At 37.9% G+C, this 19,628-nt stretch overlaps 1 protein-coding gene across 2 annotated transcripts in view; it reads right to left on the minus strand.

The window, feature by feature from the left end:
* wrn (WRN RecQ like helicase) overlaps positions 1-19,628 on the minus strand; it is a 101,376-nt gene that overhangs the window by 53,662 nt on the left and 28,086 nt on the right. For both annotated transcript variants that reach the window (XM_060851494.1, XM_060851495.1), the window contains exons 11-19: positions 14,691-14,835; positions 14,321-14,396; positions 11,551-11,618; positions 10,084-10,192; positions 7,120-7,188; positions 5,590-5,672; positions 3,800-3,906; positions 1,610-1,797; positions 1,333-1,507 (exon numbers count right to left, since the gene is read on the minus strand). In XM_060851494.1, the coding sequence (XP_060707477.1) occupies positions 1,333-1,507; positions 1,610-1,797; positions 3,800-3,906; positions 5,590-5,672; positions 7,120-7,188; positions 10,084-10,192; positions 11,551-11,618; positions 14,321-14,396; positions 14,691-14,835 (1,020 nt within the window). The remainder of the gene's footprint in view (positions 1-1,332; positions 1,508-1,609; positions 1,798-3,799; positions 3,907-5,589; positions 5,673-7,119; positions 7,189-10,083; positions 10,193-11,550; positions 11,619-14,320; positions 14,397-14,690; positions 14,836-19,628) is intronic.

Consider the following 19,628-nt stretch of genomic DNA (forward strand, 5'->3'; position numbering starts at 1 on the left):
ATTCAAAAGATTAAGTGGCCCTGTTCACCCAGATGTCTCATGCCTGAGTTTGATGTTAACACATCTCAAATTGTTGAACTTAAAAGCTATCAGTTTTAGAAACCTAAAAATGCACAAGAAAGAATGAAAGTGAGAAAGAGAGAGTATATGAAGCTGCCAGAGAAATATGAGTGTTGGCTATAACCTTCAGAATCCACCTGTTAGCAGAATATCAACGGCAAGGAAATTTTAACTTCCTGTGTGGAGTTATAGTGACATGAATTTGCAATCTAAGTGAGCATCAGATTACAATTTGCCATGATTCTTGACCATCAAAAATGAGGAGCAACAGGGAGTGTCAGCATTCATCATTTTAGTGGTATTTCATGCCACAATGTTGGCTAACCAGATTCAGGTTTGAGGGGTGAAAATTCATCCTGGTAACTCTTTTGTGCTCTATCTGACCTGTTGATGTTTACAGCATATTCTTTTTTTATTTCAGAGGTCCAACATTCACACTGTTTCGCATTTGTAATAGACCAAAGAAATTCACTGTTATATAGATCAGTGTAAACCATTCAATGGTCAGCATTTAAACACTGATCCATAGCAGTGGTGCCTCTTCAGACATTGGGAGAGAAAATAATGAGCCCTGAAAAAGATACGCAGCAGCTCTGTAAATGCAATCTTTCCTTCAAACCATAACAGGGAAGAAAGTACTTTTGGAGCAAAAGAATAGCCAATCATTTTAGCCCTCCACAATCAAAGAAAAATCCAATCTCAGTGGTGCCCTGTATTCCATTGGCTGATCTTCAATAAGATGCAGAGGAAGAATACACAATTTTTTGTTGTTTCTATTGCTGTTGAAGGGAAAGAATACAATAGGCTTAAGCTGCTGCTCACGATTGCTATCTACTGCTGGAAATATTCTTGTAGTTGCTCGTTGGGTTAGTGTTTGGAAACTGTTGTGACAGCCCCCGCAGTTAGCATGAAGAATAACCACTTAGGAAAAGTAGAAAGTTGCCACAAGTGATATGAGAAACATAGTTTAAGTTGTCACAGCAATCAAGAGAATAAAGGGAAAAGAAAATGGGAGGAAAATAAGTTGTGTCTGCTGAACCAATTTGATTCAGTTCCATTTTATTCAGCAATGGTGAATCAGAAAATTTTCTGCACTACACTATTACTTTCAGCCAACTATTGTCATTTTTAACATTGGTACTCACAAGCCAGTACACACAAAATAACCAATATTAATGGCCTGAAAATAGTACATGTTATACAGCTTTACACTTTAAAGAATAAGACATTGTGGCCCAGGCCATGATAGGTTAAATAAAAACTGTTTCAGACCTGAATTTCATCCCTCATAAACTTGTGATGGACGTCTCTCCTCGCTTTGATGCCCATGCCTGCATGGTACATACCGCAAACAATATTCATCCGTGACAACTCTTCAGTCACTTGTACCGTGGTTTTCCTGGACGGGCAGTAAACTATAGTGGGACCTTCAAACTCAAAAGTGAACCTACCATTCAAGAGAAAACATCTTCATAAAGTCAAAAGCCATACTGAATTTGTTGAATAATGAGTAAATTTTACCATATCTGATCACCAAGTAAATACATACGTGTCCCTTTTTATTAAAAATGGCTTTAAATCTTGCTGAATGTCTGAAGATTTAGAGCCAACTTCTAAATACAGGTTTGGTCGGTCAAATGAAGTACAGACAATCCGAGGGTTCTTCAGTCTCAGACTCTCTATGATGTCACATCTAATTGAAGGGCTGGCAGTGGCAGTCAAAGCAACAACTGGAGTCTAGTAAAAATAATCAATCTTATTAACATAGTCCCATTTAAATATCAACAGGTATTTCCATTTTTTGGATGAGGGTTACACAGTGCAGATTTTTAATTCTAATGGCCTTAATTTCATTTAAGAAGCCACACCATGTGGGCCCCAAGTCAAATACAGGCCAGGAGAAGGTTCCTTCTCTGAAGGCCTTCAGTGCATCCCAAACATCCAATCCAGTTTTCCTAAGACTGACAACTCATTACGCAAAAATGAACTTAAAATGCAAAACTGTACTAATTAAACATGTTTAACATTATATACGACCATGTGATGAGATGGGGACTTACCCGGGCACCAATATTTTAAATGCAAAAAAAGTGTATTTTGGTCATTTTCTTTTCTGCTGTCAGCTTTCAGTTTTATAACTTATTCAAACTTAGTCATTTAACAGCTTATAAAGTCTAAAGTCAAGGGCCAAGTTTACGTAGTTCCACCTGCAAACCCAATTATAGAGTGACTTTGTTTTAAAAGAATGAAATGGAATACAGTCATTTCTGTATTTGAGGTTTCTGTTCCTGAGAACCCCCGCAAATGAGGAAATTTGAGAGTATGGAGGCAGTTTAAACATAGATTAAAAACTGATTAGAAACACAGATATGCAGACTTTTGCCTGCAGATGTTGATTTTTGTTATCTATTTTTTGGTGTGGATAGGCAAATTCACAATTCCTGATTTCACAGATACAGAAGCTTTGACGTAAAAATGTTTTGAAGTTAAAAATAGTAAAAACAATTCAAACTAAAAAACTTTTCTTCAATGCATCCCAAACATCGAATCCAGTCTTCCTGAGACTGACAACTCATTATGCAAACAATGAACTTGAAATGCAAAACTGTAATAATTAAACATGTTTTAAGATTATAAACTATGATGAGATGGGATTTACCTGGGTGCAAAGATTTTAATATGCAAAGAACAATGGGTGTAAAATTTGTCAGTGTAGCAACATAAAATGGATTTGCGGTGAACAGTAGCTGAATTTTGCAGTCTTCCTGATCTCCTTTCCAATGAAGGAGATAGAACAATCGTTCAAAATCTTTTGGAGACTTGCTTTTTGAGTCTGAAACTTTCTCTTGGAATGAGATTAAAAGTCCTGCCAACATTTTTCAAGTCAATGAAAATAATAAAAAACTGGAGTAGGCTGTCAATTTGCTAAAATTTCATTTTATCTTGTAGGCAAAGACCCATCTCACCCCATTGAGAACTAATCAGTGAAGATTGCAATATTCATCAATATGGCCTTTGTGAAATCTCAATAAATATCATATTTACTCATGTAAAAGTCAAATTTTATGGACCACTTTTAAAGATTAAATTTATGGGGTCGATTAATTCATGGATACTACTTTTGAGTGGCTGAAATTCATCTTACAGTCCAAAATACCTTTTCATTAACAAAGTCCACTTAATCTCTAAACATATAAAAAGGTTATATGACTGTCTTCCACGAGTCCTACAGAGAAACTGAACTCAGCTGAGCTGCACACAAAGGGAGGTTGTCACCTGATTCTGACCTGATGCGTCTTAAACCTTTGCGCCAAATTAGTGTAAATTGTACATCAAACACATAATAGCATGAAAAAAAATTCACTTCTTGATGGTAACATTTAAAGTACAGGATAATACCTTGACTCACAAATGTCGACCTGGCATCTGTGAATAACTAGGGTTGCTAAAAAAAAAAGCGTTGAATTTTACAGGAAATCTATTTTTACTCAATTACATACGGTAGTTACATTCTTGGGTCCTTCTAACCCCAATGGATAACTGGAAACTAAATAGAAGCAACACAAACTGAACTCGTATAATTGTGTCATAGATATTTCCAAACCTACCACAGCAATCTATCATGCAGCCCATATATGAACAACTGCATCAAATGACCTCATATCTAACCAATACTTTGCATTACTTCAAGGAAAAATAATTTGAATACTTTCTTGGTAAAGATATTTCATCAGTTCACCTGTGGCAGAAAATCTTTCAAAGTTCCAAGTTTTCTGTATGAATTTCTAAAATCATGCCCCCATTCAGAGATACAGTGTGCCTCATCCACAGCAACAAGAGTTATACCTGGCAATAAATCAAAAGACAAATACATTGAGCAATTGCAGACTGGCAAAATATAATTATTAACTTTCAGCAGTGGATAACTCTACAAATCAGTTACAGTTTCCATATCTATGCTTTTAGTTTAGAGAAAGGCTAAAATACTGCAAATGCCAGAGATCTGAAATAAAAACGAAATGCTGAAGAAACTAAGTAGGAATGGCAGCATCCATGGCAAGATAAAGAGAGTTAATGTTTCGAGCTTAACTTGAGGAAGAGCTGTGTTAAATGAATAAATGATTTCACTCCAGAGATTCTGCCAAACCTGCTGAGTCCTTCCAGTCCTTTCTGCTTTAAAGTACATGCCTTTCCCTGGTTGACAGAATGGAGGATTGCTCTCTGGCTATTCCACACTTTGAAGTATCCAATGCAAAGTTGACAAAATTTAATTGGGTTGAAAGGAAAATATCTGGGGAGTTTGGAGAAAGAAAATCAGCAGTAGAAGTAATTGGATGCCTATTTCAAAGAGTTATAGAGATGTACAGCATGGAAACAGACCCTTCGGTCCAACCCAATCTATTCCCACCTGCCAGCACCCGGCCCATATCCCTCCAAACCCTTCCTATGCATATACCCATCAAAATGCTCTAAAATGTTGCAATTGTACCAACCTCCACCATTTCCTCTGGCATGGGGTAAATGGCCTCTTTCAGTGCGGTCTGACCCTATGATTTCATCACAACACCTTTATTTGAATGCAGCATGCAAATTTTCCACGTAACAATCACAATCTTAAAAACCTTACATCTGCATGCACCTCTACTGCGGTGTTCCTTTCCATTAATTTTCCATTCCATTTCTTGTTCATCTTTATGGAAATTTCCAATATATATGTTTGCCACAACCAACATTCCCTCTAGGATGCAGAGCTATGCATGTGCAGTCACTCCAAGGTTTTGAGCACAGCAACCAGCATCAGCACACCGACTGCAGCACTGACCTCCAGTTTCAGAAGTTGCTGCTATGTAACCAGAAAGGCTCATGCAGCCAGAAAAAAAAATTAGAGGGAACACTGACCATCATATAGTTACACACTCCTGTTAACAGCAGCATGTTGGCGATGTATGTTTGCTCAAAGATGTGTCTGAGAAAAATATTGTACATTCTAAACTTTCTGAATTGCCGTCTGCTTTTCTAATCAATTATGAACAATAATAATAACAACCTATTCTTAAAACACACAAATAAAAATCCAAAATATGAACTATATTATATATGTACAATCTGGTCCAGCAATTCTTCATTTTCCTGCTCTACATCAATTTGTTCTGAGCTACACTTGAAAGCGGTGTTCATGACAGGCCCATTAGAACATACAGCAGCTTAGTGCATCCTGGGTGCTTCCACAATTCAATGCTGTTGACCTTGTGATCTTTACCCTGTTACAATAAATATTTGCCAATACTGATGCCTAGAATCAGAATTATCACATTGATTCATGTTTCAAGTAGAGGTAGGCATCAGTCACTTATGATGACAGTAATAACATCCTAAATGGAGTCACGAAGCATCTTTAACAGATTTAATTGAAGTGGCTGAACTGTAGTGCACTTGCAATACAACAATCATCAGCTCTCCTAAAATTTAAATCTTTCTTTCGAAGTTGTGTCCATTAAAAACACATGAAAGGAATTAAGTTGTACCTACCAACACTGTCATCAAGTTTCTTGAGTAATGAAACAGATCCTGAACAGAATTCAGGAGTCATATAGACAACTTTGAAATGACCCCTAAAGATTAAAACAGAATATGAAGTCATTTTAAAGCAATCTTGCTCCAAAACATACAAAGCTCAAATAGAATTCCTATTCACACTAAGTCCATTTCGATCAACCTACAAACCCCGTTCTGCAATTTCTAATGGTATCTCACAATTTAGTCATGCAAAAGGATTTTTGAAGCTCTCCCACCCTAAACCATTTTTGGTACATTTGATTGCAAATTTTTGATGTGTTGCAAGTGCATAGTGTTTCTTTGGTTTTTGTTGTTCATTCATTATAGTTTCTTTTGTCATTATTTCAATGTAGCATTTAAATAATGCTACAACAAAATATCCTAGCATTTTCTTTTCTATATTCATTTTCTTTCAAAAGAAGCAGTACAGAGACAAAAAAGAATTCTGTATTATAAAAATTGCTATGATTTATGATAAATTGCCACAAAAAGTGGCAGTAGAAGATTTAATAGTAGCATTCAAATTCTGGAAAGGAGAAGTTTCAGGCAATTGAGAAAAAGCAGGGGAGTGGGGAAAAATTGGAAAGCACTTCCAAACAGCCAGCAACTGCATAGTGGGGCAAACGGCTTCCCTTCTACGCTGCAAGTTCTCACAATTCTACGCCATGGAATCAGCTAATCTTTTTTGCGAAGACTGCATATAAGTTCCAATCATACTGATTTTAGGAGTACTGGAACTACATCAGTTTGTGAAATAGTGGGAAGAATAGGCAAGAGGTGCACCCATCTGTGCCAGAGAAGCTTTGCTGCCCAACACAAATCACAACTGGAAATTATCTTCTCTATTTTAGAGAGACAGACACCTCTTATGTATATCACACATGTTCAAACAAAATAGGAGGAACTGAGTGCTCCTCAAATTAGAAAATCCAAACATGTTGCTCACGAGAACGACTGTAAGTACTGATGCCTTTCTTTGAAGGAATGTGGTTATTCAATACTACTCAAATCAAGTTACGAGAAATTGATACAGAACTAATTTTAAAACAATGATCAACATACATCAAACAGAAGGTCTTTTTAAAGAGGAAAAATGTCGCTGCAACATAACATTTCAAACAGAAAATGGCCACAAGATTTACATTCTGCCTCGACTCACCATACCTTTCACATGGATATTATTTACATAAATAGTATCTTAACATCATAAACTTAAGAACAGTTTTTGAGCATTTTAATATCTTCAGACGTTAGATATCAACTTAAGAACAGAAGACCAGTCTTGACAATAATTTTAGTTTCTCAGCAATGTAGGATTCTCTTCTAGAACTCATTTTTTCCACTAAATGTAAGAGGGTAAAGAACCTGTTTTCATTTTGGAAAAAAAACTTTGTTGCAATCTCCACGGAAAATCTAAGGATTAAAGAGAAACTAGCTGGTGATGTTTTCTCTTCAGTTTAACTTCATGAGGAACAAAGTAGAATTCACTGGCAGCATACTTACTTTGTCAGTTCATGGGAAAGATTTTTCGACTGCGAAGAGCCAAGGAAACAAGCTGCTACATTGGACATGCTACAAAAGAACATCAGATACGGGGATAGTGAGCCATTTTGTTGCATTCATACAAATTATTAATTATCTACATCAAGTTGAAGCAATGACTGGATATGACAAGTGCTGACAACTGGTGCAATCTCTCTATTATAGTACACTGAGGCCTCCAAGGCAAGCCTGCACATAAACAATATGACACACTTGTCAAGTGAGAAGCTTTAGGAAATGTTCAAAGAAGGTTGACTCGACTCATTCTTGGATAAAATGCTATTGTAGGAAGAAAGATTGAATAGAGTTGACCTATATCCATTGGAGTTTAGAAGAATCAAGGTGATCATAATAAACTAAGATCCTAAGCAGGCAATATGCCCTCTTAAGGGGAGACTAAAGCTAAGGTACATAATTTAATGGAACATGAGAATTTTCATCTTCTCTCTATCAGAGGGTCTGAAAGAGTATGGAATTCTCTTCTTCAGAAAGTAGTGGAGGCTGGGTCCTTAATTTTTGTTTCCACCAAGGTTGAGTTTTGATAGACAAGGGAATCACGAGATGTGGACTGCATACATGAAAGTGGAACCGAAACCACAACTCATCCAACCACACAGATCATTCTGCTAGAACGCGACAGTTGTGTTTCTCTGCAACCTTGCGTTATAGAGAATCGCGCTGTAGAAGATTGGTAATAGAAAACTGCTGTGGGCACACTTAGTAGAAAGTTCACATTATCCAAACGATGTCCACAATTCATCAATTGCGTTATAGCCTATTCGCGCTGATGAAATACACATTATAGCAGAACGACCTGTAATCTTACTGAATAGTGGGGCAGATTCAGAGGATCAAATATGACCATACAACACAGGAGTTAAAGTAAGCCATTCAATCCACTGAATCTGCATCACCATTCAATGAGATGATCTGATAATCCTCAACTCCACTTCCTGCCTTTCCCCACAACCCTTGATTCTCTCACTGATTAAAAACCTGCCCATCTCAACCTTGAATATTCTGAAGACCAGCTTCAACAGCTTGAATTGGTAAAGAATTCCAGAGATTCACAACCCTCTGGGAGAAAAAAAACTCATCTCGAATAAACAGAAAATAATGCAGATGCTGGAAATCTGAGACAAACGGAAAATGCTCGAGAAACTCAGCAGATCTAGCAGCACCAAAGAGAGACAAATAGCGTTAACGCTTTGAGTCCAGTGTGACTCTTCAGAATCCTTATATGACTGGAGCAATTCAATTTACAATATTGAAAAGATTTACACAATTTACACTAAAAAAAATGAATCAGTACAAAATGAAAACAAGCGTCACTGATACAAACTGGGCATTAAAAATACATTTTAAATATTTCCAAATATTTGTTGCTACTTTAATTTGAATTAGAAATAAGCTGTATTGTTTCAATAAAGCAAATGAAGTGAGAATTTTATGGTAATCACTTGGAACAGCGTAGCATCTAAACAGCTATATTTCCTTGTGGGTTGTGATCTGATAGTATGCTGCCAATATCAGATTTTTGGAGGGCCAAGCAGAAGAAAATCCTCATTAAAATGTTGTAAACGTAGGTTGTTATGTTGAATATTAAAAAAAAAGAGTAAATTCCCTCATTGTTCTAGATGCAGTTTCTCGGTTCAGTACTGAATCTTTCCCTTTCAGGGTGCGCTCCAAAAGATTGATCTTACTACAATTCCTTCCTCTTATTCATTAACAGTTTGGTGATACAACCTGCAGCAACAAGGCTATGTGTGCGGACATACAGAGCCCTATCTGTGTCATCTGTCTTGAACCCATGATTACATCCATGCTGCCAGCCTGTATGTCTGACATCAAATAAACTTCCTCCCGAACACTGACACCATATAAACTGAGGGAATTCTTGTTCACTCTCCCACCCACCTCCTAAAGTTGTTCTCTCCTTCTGGGACTACATGTTCTCCCAGCTGGAACTTCATGTGGGTTTTCAGGGTAACTCATGTCGTATACGTATTGTGCCTTCACAGCACTTCCTTTGGCATTGCCACTGAAACCTTTCACCTCATTTCAGTCTCCTCAAGACTTAATTCTCACTGCCTATCATTCTCCACAAACATTTTCAAAACTGCGCAGCCCATATCTTGACCCACCAGGCCCCACATCCAGGTTAACTTTTCTTAGCTCTTTGTACCCATTTCATATCTTTCTCTGATCTCACTCATTTTGTCCTTCACAAACTTAGCTCACTTAAAATTTCACTCCCCTGATTCTCACATTTCCTGCATTTCCCTCCCTTTTCTTTATAGTTGTAATTATAATCCTGAACAATTAAACTCTGCAAAGGAGTCTGTTTGACAGCACAGAAGAGCAGCAAGATTTGGGGATGCAGATCCATAGGACCATAAAAGTAGCATCTCAATTTGAGACGACTTCTGAGACAGCTAAATGAAAATTGGGCTTTATCCTAAAAAAAAAGTAATAACTACCAAAGCAAATTGATGACAAATCAGCTTTATGAAACCTTAAGAAAATCTGAGTCATAACTGTGTGCCATACTAAACAGCAAACTATAGGAAGGATATTGAGGACTTTCACAGACTTAGTTGGATGCATCAAGAGACAGGAAATACTACTACAAACTTAAAATGTTTGGACCTCTTTTATTAAAAAAAACAGGTTATGAGGTAGTGCATTTAAAAATGTGACACATGAAAGTTGTCTTTGCCTGGTTGTTGGGAGACTAAGAGTAATAAGATTTAGAAAAGAGGGTAAAATAAACTTTTTGACAAAGACTTAAGGATATGCAATTATTTCCAGAGTTACTGAACAGGACACTGGTATTTATAGCATTTCTCATACAAGGTATCCTTTGGCAGAGGTGAAAGGAGTAAGATAGACAGAAATGAGGGAAATACTTAAATAGAAACTTACTTCAATTGCAGTACCTGGTCCTCCATCAAAGAGATAAGAGGCGAAATTACTATTGTAATCCCTCCTGTGTAAATGGCTGGGAACTGGTAGCATAAACTCTTACCATAACCTGTCCAGTTAAAGAAAAAAAGCAATATATCAAACTTCAGCATGAAAGATAAAGTGAAAGTGATCTGTACTGTACAGAGACATTGTGATGAGTTTTCTTTTCCCTTTAATTGTTAATTATGGTGGGATAGTACTCCACAATAAGAAGGGTCTGTCTGGCATGTTTCCCAATTGCCTATATTCATGAACAGTGAATGTGAGGAACTACCTGGGGTCATTCAGCTGATGGGGAGGAGGAAGAGAGTGAGAGTGTGCATGTGCAAGTGGGAGGAGAGATGGAGTAAAATTACAAATGAACTAAATTCTACTCTTGCCCAATATCCACACATATTCACTTTCTAGCACCAATAACTAACAAATAGCAGCAATCTGAAAGGAAAGTTCCACTGTTTACAGTCATTGAGGCCACGTGCAGAATTTTCACCACAAGCTCTGTTGAAAACACAACTTTGAGCTAAAATATTGTTGTGAGTTATGCTATTTTATGCCAAAATTTAAATATGTAAATCAACATTCAAGATTTTAGTATTAGATGTCAAGTAAGGAGGAAATAATTTGAAAAAGTTCTAATTCTGCTCTTAACTGTCATAGCACCCAGTCATCAGATAGCATCTTTGAATGATTTTGCTCCTCTATCCTTACAAGATGTCATCTAACAAATCTTTCCTGTTGTCAGGCAAAGCTACTGACTGTGATATATAACTTCAATTTTTCTACTAAGATATTCAAAACTTGTATATTGTACTTAAACAGTCCCTCGGTACATAGCAGCTCAGAAGCTGAGTGTTGTGCAACATGTGATTCACCATCTGACACCAGTAAGCCTCTCCATCACTTATAAGTAAGCAGAGTGATTAAATACAATCCACTTCTCTGGATGGATGCAGCTATGGTAACAGAAGAGTTTGGTACTTCCAGGAGCAAGCAGTCAGCTTAACTGACACCCATTCGCAGGCTTAAGGATCCACTCCTTCCATCAATGGCATGTTATTTTTGCATTCAGCAAAATCTATGGGATTCACTGCACAAGCTCCACCTGTGGCACCTGTGCTAAGACTCATGACCTTCACAGTCTGGAAAAACAATGGAAGCACCACGACCACTCGGTTCATCTGTTTGTAACATAACATCTTAAAATCAATGAGCCTTAATGATGGCCAAGTCAAAATTTTGAAACGTTCTGCCCATGAACAATTTGGAAGCCACTTCACTACATAGACCTACTGAAATTACGATTGTCTATCTCTCCCCAGGGGGAGAAAATGGATAGACAGTAAATACTGGCATTATCAGGGTTTCTCATATATGGAAAAAAAGTGTTCTATGTGCTACACGTTAACATATTGCTCCAAAACTCACCAGTTGCCATAACGACAAGATTATCTCTTCTCTCCTGAAGTACTGAATAGATAACCTTCCATTGTACCCTGTCATTTAAACACAGAAGACAAATCAATTGCCATTACAAAATGTCATTCAGAAGCTTTGGGCTGATCCACTAATAAATGTCACCTTTTCAAATACTACAACAAGTTACGTACATCAGATTTCTTTAATATACAATACACTTTACAAAGGCACGATCAAAACAGAATGAATGAATGTTAAGCCAAAGAAGGAAGTATTAGAAAGACCAAACGCTCATGCAAAGTAATGAATTTCAAGAGAAGTCTTAAAGGAGAGGAAAAGTGAAGAGGCAGAGGGATCTAGGGAAGCAATATCAGTGACTAAATCCTAAACAGCTTGAAGTACACTAGCATTGGAAAGCAAACAATTTTGGGGGGAGAGACAGGGGATGGATAAGAGGGAAGGATAGATTGACAACAAGCCAACATCAGAGAAACAGACAGCTTGTGAAAGTTTAAAGCTAAAAAAGTGATTAAAACATAGAGGAGGGACACAGCCATGGAGGGTTTTAAACCCAACGATGAAAATGTTAACTTTTGGGAGTTTAGAAACAGGAGCTAATGTAGGTTAGCAAGGACAAGTTTTGTGGGTGAACAATAATGTGATAAAGCAGCAGAGATTGTTTGTGACCTGAAATGTAGGTACAGTGGAGAAGCCAGTCTGGAGAGAATTGAAATAGCAGGAGATTTCAGCAGATTATCTTCGTGAAAACAGAAGTGATGCTACTGAAGTAAATGAAGGCAAACTTTTATTATGCGAAGGTCGCAGAAACAGAATAATTGACAGCAGTATGCAGCTTTTGGTAGGAGTTGAAAGCAATGGCTTCAGTCTTCCCAAAGTTTAACTGAAGGGAAGTGGTTCGCTCAGGACTAGATTTCAGACAACAGAATAGCACTGGGAAACTCAAAGGGTGGAGGCGAAGAGGTACAACTAAGCACAGTCAGCATACATCAACACCCTGTTAGTTACCATGGACCAGACTGACAATATAAATGCTGCGGTACAAGAACAAGAGTTTAGGAATTCCATGGAGAATAACTCTGTTTCCAACTCCCAAAACCATTCTGTCAACTATTTATAAGGCACAAGATAGGAGTATATGGGAATACTTTCCACTTGCCTGAATGGGAGTAGCTCCAACACTCAAGAAGCTTGACTCCATCCAGTTTGACTGGCACCCCATGTACCACAGTGCACATTCACTGTTCATGAATATAGGCAATTGGGAAACATGCCAGACAGACCATTCTTATTGTGGAGTACTATCCCACCATAATTAACAATTAATGGGAAAGGAAAACTCATGAGATGCATTGCAGCAACTCACTACGACTCCTTTGACAGCACATTCTAAATTCACAAGCTCCACAATCTAGAAGGACAAGGAGCAGTCGGTGCACGGAAACACCGCCACCTGCAGATTTCCTTCTAAGCCACATAGGACGCTGACTTGGAACTATATCGGCCCTTCACTGTCACTAGATCAATATCCTGTAATATTTTCCCCCCACAGCACGTGGGGGTACCTACCCACCCTGAACTGCAGAAGTTCACCATCATTTTCTCAAAGATAATTAAGAATGGTTAATAAATATTACCCGAGCCAGCAAAATCCACATCCCACAAACAGAAAAATAAATTTACAAACTGTTCCTCCAAATAATGCAGTGAAGAAATAACATGAAGATGAGGAAGGCAAGGTTTGACAGATTCTTGATGAACTCTAGAAATAACATTTCGGACAGAAAATTAAGTTATTACTCAAGATTTTCTGGCTTCTGGCTATGGTCAGATAAGTAAGAGTTGGAACAATCCCTGAAAGCTGAAAAATTGAGTAATGGCACTGAATGAGATTGATATGGTCAAATGCAGAGAAGCAGAGAAAGCAGAGGAAGGATAAGTCACCAAATAAGACTGAATGACTGCAGCAAAGACTGTTTCAAGTGTATGACAGGATGAAAAGCTAAATGCAGCGATTATGAAAGCATCACTGATAGGCTTCTAAAGAGGTTCTGAAAGGAATGAGTGAGTCAGAAAGAATCTGGAACGAGTTAGCATATTGTGCAGATCCTTGCGACTGAATAAGAAAAGTTTTGACTTGAATCATCTCTTTGAACACTGTATAAATTGTACCACAACAACAAGCAAAAATGACAGTGGGGACCACGCACTCAAAGGTTTGAAGGTCAGTTTGGAGATTGGATGCAAGGACAGAATGGTCTCGGGTGATATCTTTGATAAGTATGATGGTGACAGATTTAAAATGGACAACAGGAGTATCTGGGGCAAGAGTACTATTTAGAACACCAGCTGACAGAAGCACCAAGGAAGAAACTAGTGCAATCAGCAATTTAGTGGGCATGGGAACATGGGAGAGAAGGCAGGATTCGTGCTTAAAATGAGCTTAGGATAGCAAAAGAGGCAGAAGAGAAAATAGAAAATGCATCAGTTTGGAATGAAGGCAATGGGAAGGGAAATAGAAAAGACAGCTGAATGGAAGTTATCACTCCTAATCTTAATGACAACCAAGTCCATGACCTTTCTTTTATTTGTAGCGACGATGGAGAATTGAAAGGGAAAGAGCTGTCAAAGCATCATGATCAAAAGCAACTAAGTGACATTGATAGAGAAGAAATATGAAAGACGAAAATATGTATTTTTTTTGGTTTCTGCTATTAATACATAGTAAGTGCCACAAATACTTTATGAAAATAAAACATACGGTTTAAAATTAGAATGTCCAAAATAAGTCTTCAGGCACTTGATCTGCTTTGCATTTGGCTCAGGTATTGAAGCATCTAGATCGAAAACAAAGAAAGAGATGGATTTAAGAGCAACCGACCCTGAAATATTTTGATTACCAGTAGAGTGTAAATTTATTATAAAAATGCATATAATGGAAATGATTTAACCAGATTAATTCAATGATGAGCAGAAAAATGGGTACAGAAATGTAAAGTAAATTCACCACGCAAAACTGACAATACAAGAGCAAATTACATGTTGGATATTTTTAATACAAAAACATTGCATTAGAAATTATGCAAATTCAACCAACGCTTGCTTCCAAACATCTTTCAAAGCCAATTCACCCCATTTGTCCTCCTCTTCCTTAATACTTTCATCTTCTTCATCCTCCACCCCACAAAATTCCTCAGATCCATCAACTTCATCAGGTAAATTCTTGAGAGATGCTTCAGTCTCCAATTCAGAACTGCTATCCAAATTCTGCAATGCCTGAAAGAGCAGGCCAGAGGGATAATAAACAAATAAAATGCAAAGTTCATTAATTTAAAGGCCTCTTTTCACATAATGACATGTACAGGTTGATATTCTCATTTCAAACGTTACTATCAAAATAGGCTAACTGCTATTGGGCAGCACTTGCTGAACAATCTGAGTGTTAGATAATCAGCCGAGCTCAAAATAAGGCTCATTGCTAGAGGCAGCATACATTCATACACAAGGACTCGTTCTCCGACAGCAATGTTCAAGACTTGTCCTTTCTGAATTAGCCAAGGAGCTTGCACAATGCTTCAGCTACAATCAATCAGCACCCTATTCTCCTACAGATTGAAATTTGGCATCTTCATATTTTTCCGAATGAGTGCTTTTGTAAAATCTCTTTTCAGCAATAAATTAATATAGCCCATTTCTACTTTGATAATTTCAAATATTTACAGGTTATTTTTTAAATGGGGTGTCTGATCCATTAGGTTATATTGAAGGTCATGGAGTAGGAGGCAAGTAAGAAGAATCAAGAAATCCCTGAAGCCCTGATCTATTTTTATGCATTTTTGATTATAGACAGAAACGGTAAAAAGGTCTGTTTTAAAAACCTGAATCGTGGAAGAGACTGTTGCACTTTTTACAAACAAGCTACCAGCCCTTATTGTAAGGGATTTTTGTTCAACCAGCTGGGGAAGATTAGTTGCAGACAATTATCAATAGTCTACTAAATAGGATTTGGCCAGCAACTCAGCTGACTGGTCTGTACAGTGGTGACCAGCTGTTGATGACTAAGGGCTCTTTCTTGCAGCCAGATAGCTGAACAGCTTGTAGGTGTGAATACTAGCGCGTGAAGCCTTCAGAACTCCAGAGGGGGAGATGACGTCCTTTTTCACGGCTGTAGAAAAATACACCGAAAGCATGAAGCCAATTTACTTTTCCTCATTAGTTGCTGGCTTTTAACCAATAAAATCACTCCTATGCCTCCTGCAAGGAAGTGAAAAACATGCTAGGAAGAGCAAGGTTAATGAATACCAAATCCTGACAAGTAAAAGGATCATCTCAACAAACCCTGAAGGCTATTGAACTGCTTTCTCAGTTTTTTCTCCACCCACAACATCCATGTGTTTTATTTACATTTGTCTGTATATGTGTAGGAGGAGTTTATAAGGGATTAGAGTTTTAATTAGTCGAGTTAAATATCAATAATTCTTACTTATTCACCTGTAGTCAGAATCTATTTAGTTTTAATAAACAGCAATCTTTGATAAAACTGATCCATCCGTGTTATTAACCTGGGTCTAAAGGTAAGAAAATTAGGACTTGTCTTTACTTAAGAAAAGCTTTAACATTTGAGATGCCTTCGGAAATAAGATAGCCTGATTTCCAGCACACTTTCTCAAAATGGGTTGACACATTCAAATTATGGCTCATCTAAAACCATTTTACGTTTATTTGCATTATGAGTTTTTAAGGTTCATATGTGCAAATTTATTTTTGAAAGACACCAAGGCAAGAATTATACTTGGATTTACAAAAGAACCACAGGTTATGCAAGATCCAAGACTTTAGAAAGAGCACAAATGTTTCACAGAATTATTGCTTTCAAGGAGAGTTACCATTGCTTTTCAGATGAACAAGGCAATTCCTAGCCTGATATTGATTAAGGAATCATTTACACAGAACAAAAGAATTCCTAGCTTTCTTCATCTGCACTCTTCTCCATCTCTATCCGTTTTACACTATTGCTATCACAACTTTAATGTATCTTAATAAATGACCCTCAAAACTGTTACCCTATAGTTTGTGCATCACTCTAATTTTCGTGCAGATTTGCTCTGCAATATTTTTTTCCCACTAGTTGATGGCCTCAGAAAACACGCAATAGTGTAATGGCACCTCTACTGTTTCTTAGTACTAGCCTAACAGATTATACGCCCTTAAGCATTCCTGGATATCCTTTCCCTCTAGTATTGCAATATACCTCTTACTCAATATTATCACTCTTCCAGGTTCTTTTATTCCTTATCTTTCCTGAACACCTGTGCAAGGATATTTAGTACTCAGCCCAGCCCTTTGGTAAGCAAGCTCTCCATTAACACCATGGTGTCAGACTCCCATGAGAATTTTGTATCTGCACCTCATGAACCTCATCTACCCTGATCTGTGCTTCACATGCACAATAAATTTGAATTGGATTTCATTGTATTTCGCCTTCATCTAAGCCCATCCAATACTTAACTATTTTAGTCTCTTGTGCTATCTGCCTCTCCAAATCCTTTAGACATTTTGTCTATCCTTGCAAATGCTACATCCGGAGTCCCATTCCCTCCAAATTAGTATAAACTTTCCTTGACAGTAATTAGCAACTGCTCCAGGAAAACAATGGTTCTTGCCTGGTTGAGATGCATCTGATCAGTACAGGTTCTGCCTCCAAAGATATGCTGTAGCATGTATATAATAGGCTGAACCACCACAAACCCCAGGAACCCCATCCAGGAGAAAGATATAAATAGAAAGCAGGAGACAACAGCTTTGCTTCACTTGGAGGTTGCCACTGATGATGTTACCTAGCCAGGTAATGAAACGTCTGGATATCAAACCTACAGCTCAGCGAGCAAACCTACACCCCCTAAATATCAACCTGAGCTACAAACCTTCACAAACCTTGCAAAAAGGCCATCCTTCTGTGCTTTAGGTTTATATAGTTCTTTTACAAACTGAGCTTTCTCCATCTTGCCCAGGTTGCTGGGTAGTGAAACTAAAATCCTGAAAGTCTTTTCCCTGGAGTGGGGGAGTCCAGAACTGGAGGGCATTGGTTTAGGGTGAGAGGGGAAAGATATAAAAGGGACCTAAGGGACAACTTTTTCCACACAGAGTGATGCATGCATGGAATGTGCTGCTAGAGGAAGTGGTAGAGGCTGGTACAACAGCAACATTTAAAAAGACATCTGGATGGGTACATGAAAGGAAGGGTTTGGAGGGATATGGGCCAGGTGCTGGCAGGTGGGACTAGATTGGGTTAGGATATCTGGTTGGTATGGACAAGTTGGACCGAAGGGGCTGTTTCTGTGCTGTACATCTTTATGACTCAATGGCACTTTGTATACTTTGCTGGCGCTGCTGGGAAATTTGGAACAGAACTGTCTAGTGTGCAAGAGGACATCAGTTAGTATCCTTCCTTCTGGAGTAATTGCCAATGGTGTCTTCCAGTGGTCAGGGGGCAGCACGCTCATTCAAAGTTTTCACATTCTGATGGGATTCCCTCATTGTATCCAACAGTACGGCACATGGGAAAATTTGGCTGCCAGTCCAGCTGGAATACCACTGCAAGAACACCCAAGGGAAAAATCACTTCCGCACTGCAGTTCAGTTTCTATGTATAACTTTTGTTGGGGTGCCATCTAGTGGAGATCTGTAAATGAGCTGTAAGGAATTCAGTTCTGAATTGTGATGCTTTTACTCAAAACACCAATTCTTCCCGTGCACAGAAAATACTGAGTGCTCTTCAATTATAGCTTTTAATTAGTATGTTACACAAGTTGCAAACCATTGATCTATATAGCTGTTCAGCAGTTAGGCAGCCAAATGCTGTACAACACTTTTGATACTGAAAAACTAGAAGAAACATTAAAGCTGTCTCAGGTTTGTGGAGTTGATTAAATATGACAGTCAGAACAGCATCTTAAGTTTATTTGTTTTCTGAGGCCATACCAGCCAAGAAGCATGTATTGCTGTGAACTGTTATGATCCCAGTTGATGGTAAGACCAGACAACTCAGATGTACAAGTGAAAGCTGGTTTGATAGATCATGAGTTTAATATTTGCAGTTGATTACTTGGATGCCTAGTCACTGAACATACTCACACTGGGCTGACAGTGTTCTTTAAAAAAAACACAATACACAAAATAGAATGGTATAGACAGACACACACACACACACACACACACACACGACAGTTTAGAAAGATCTTAATGTAACGGAAAACAAAGTTTCAATATTTTTCCCAGCAATATCCATTACAGACACCAATTCCAGTGAGCATTATTCCTACCTAAACTATATACTTTCTTATTTAATTGACCTTTTCCAAATCAGATGGCCTAAACCACTTTTCAGTTCAGGCAACTCGAAAGTTTCTGCGCACATTCTCACAGCTTGGAGACTGCACAAACAAAATGCTCACAGTCTGGAGATTTCTACATTGAAACTATTCTTTTGAACTGAAACCCAAAGTTACCAGATGCCCCAGCCTGTTTTCTCAGTATTTCATAAACATTAAACACAGGTATCCTGCTCAGCACTGAAGTCATGTTGAAAATAATGCCTTCAGTTCACTGACCTAATAACTTGCTGACCTCAAAAAACTAGTAAATCTCCCAAAACTGAAACCACGCATCTATTTTTACTTCTACTTTAAAATACAATTGATAATAAAGTATTATAAACCTTTATCACAGAACAGTATACAAATTATACAGTTCAAAAATTGAACATGCTTAAGGAGCACAATTAGTTTTGCGCTCTTCTCATTCTCTAGACGGTTCTTTTGAATAGGGAAATAACAAGAGGCTGTATGTGAAGGATGCTTTAAGTTAAAATGGTTGGCTTCATTCACAAACATTCACTCCCTCCGCAAATGATACCAAAATCCCAAAACTCCATTCACAACAGCACTGTGGGTGCCCCTGCACCGCATATACTGCACCAGTTCACAACAACAACTTCTGAAGGGCAATTCAGGGTGGGCAAAAAAAAATGGTAGCTTCATCAGCAACTGCACAGCCCATGGATGATTTTG

This window comes from Hemiscyllium ocellatum, chromosome 36, assembly GCF_020745735.1.
Source record: "Hemiscyllium ocellatum isolate sHemOce1 chromosome 36, sHemOce1.pat.X.cur, whole genome shotgun sequence".
Lineage (NCBI taxonomy): Eukaryota > Metazoa > Chordata > Chondrichthyes > Orectolobiformes > Hemiscylliidae > Hemiscyllium > Hemiscyllium ocellatum.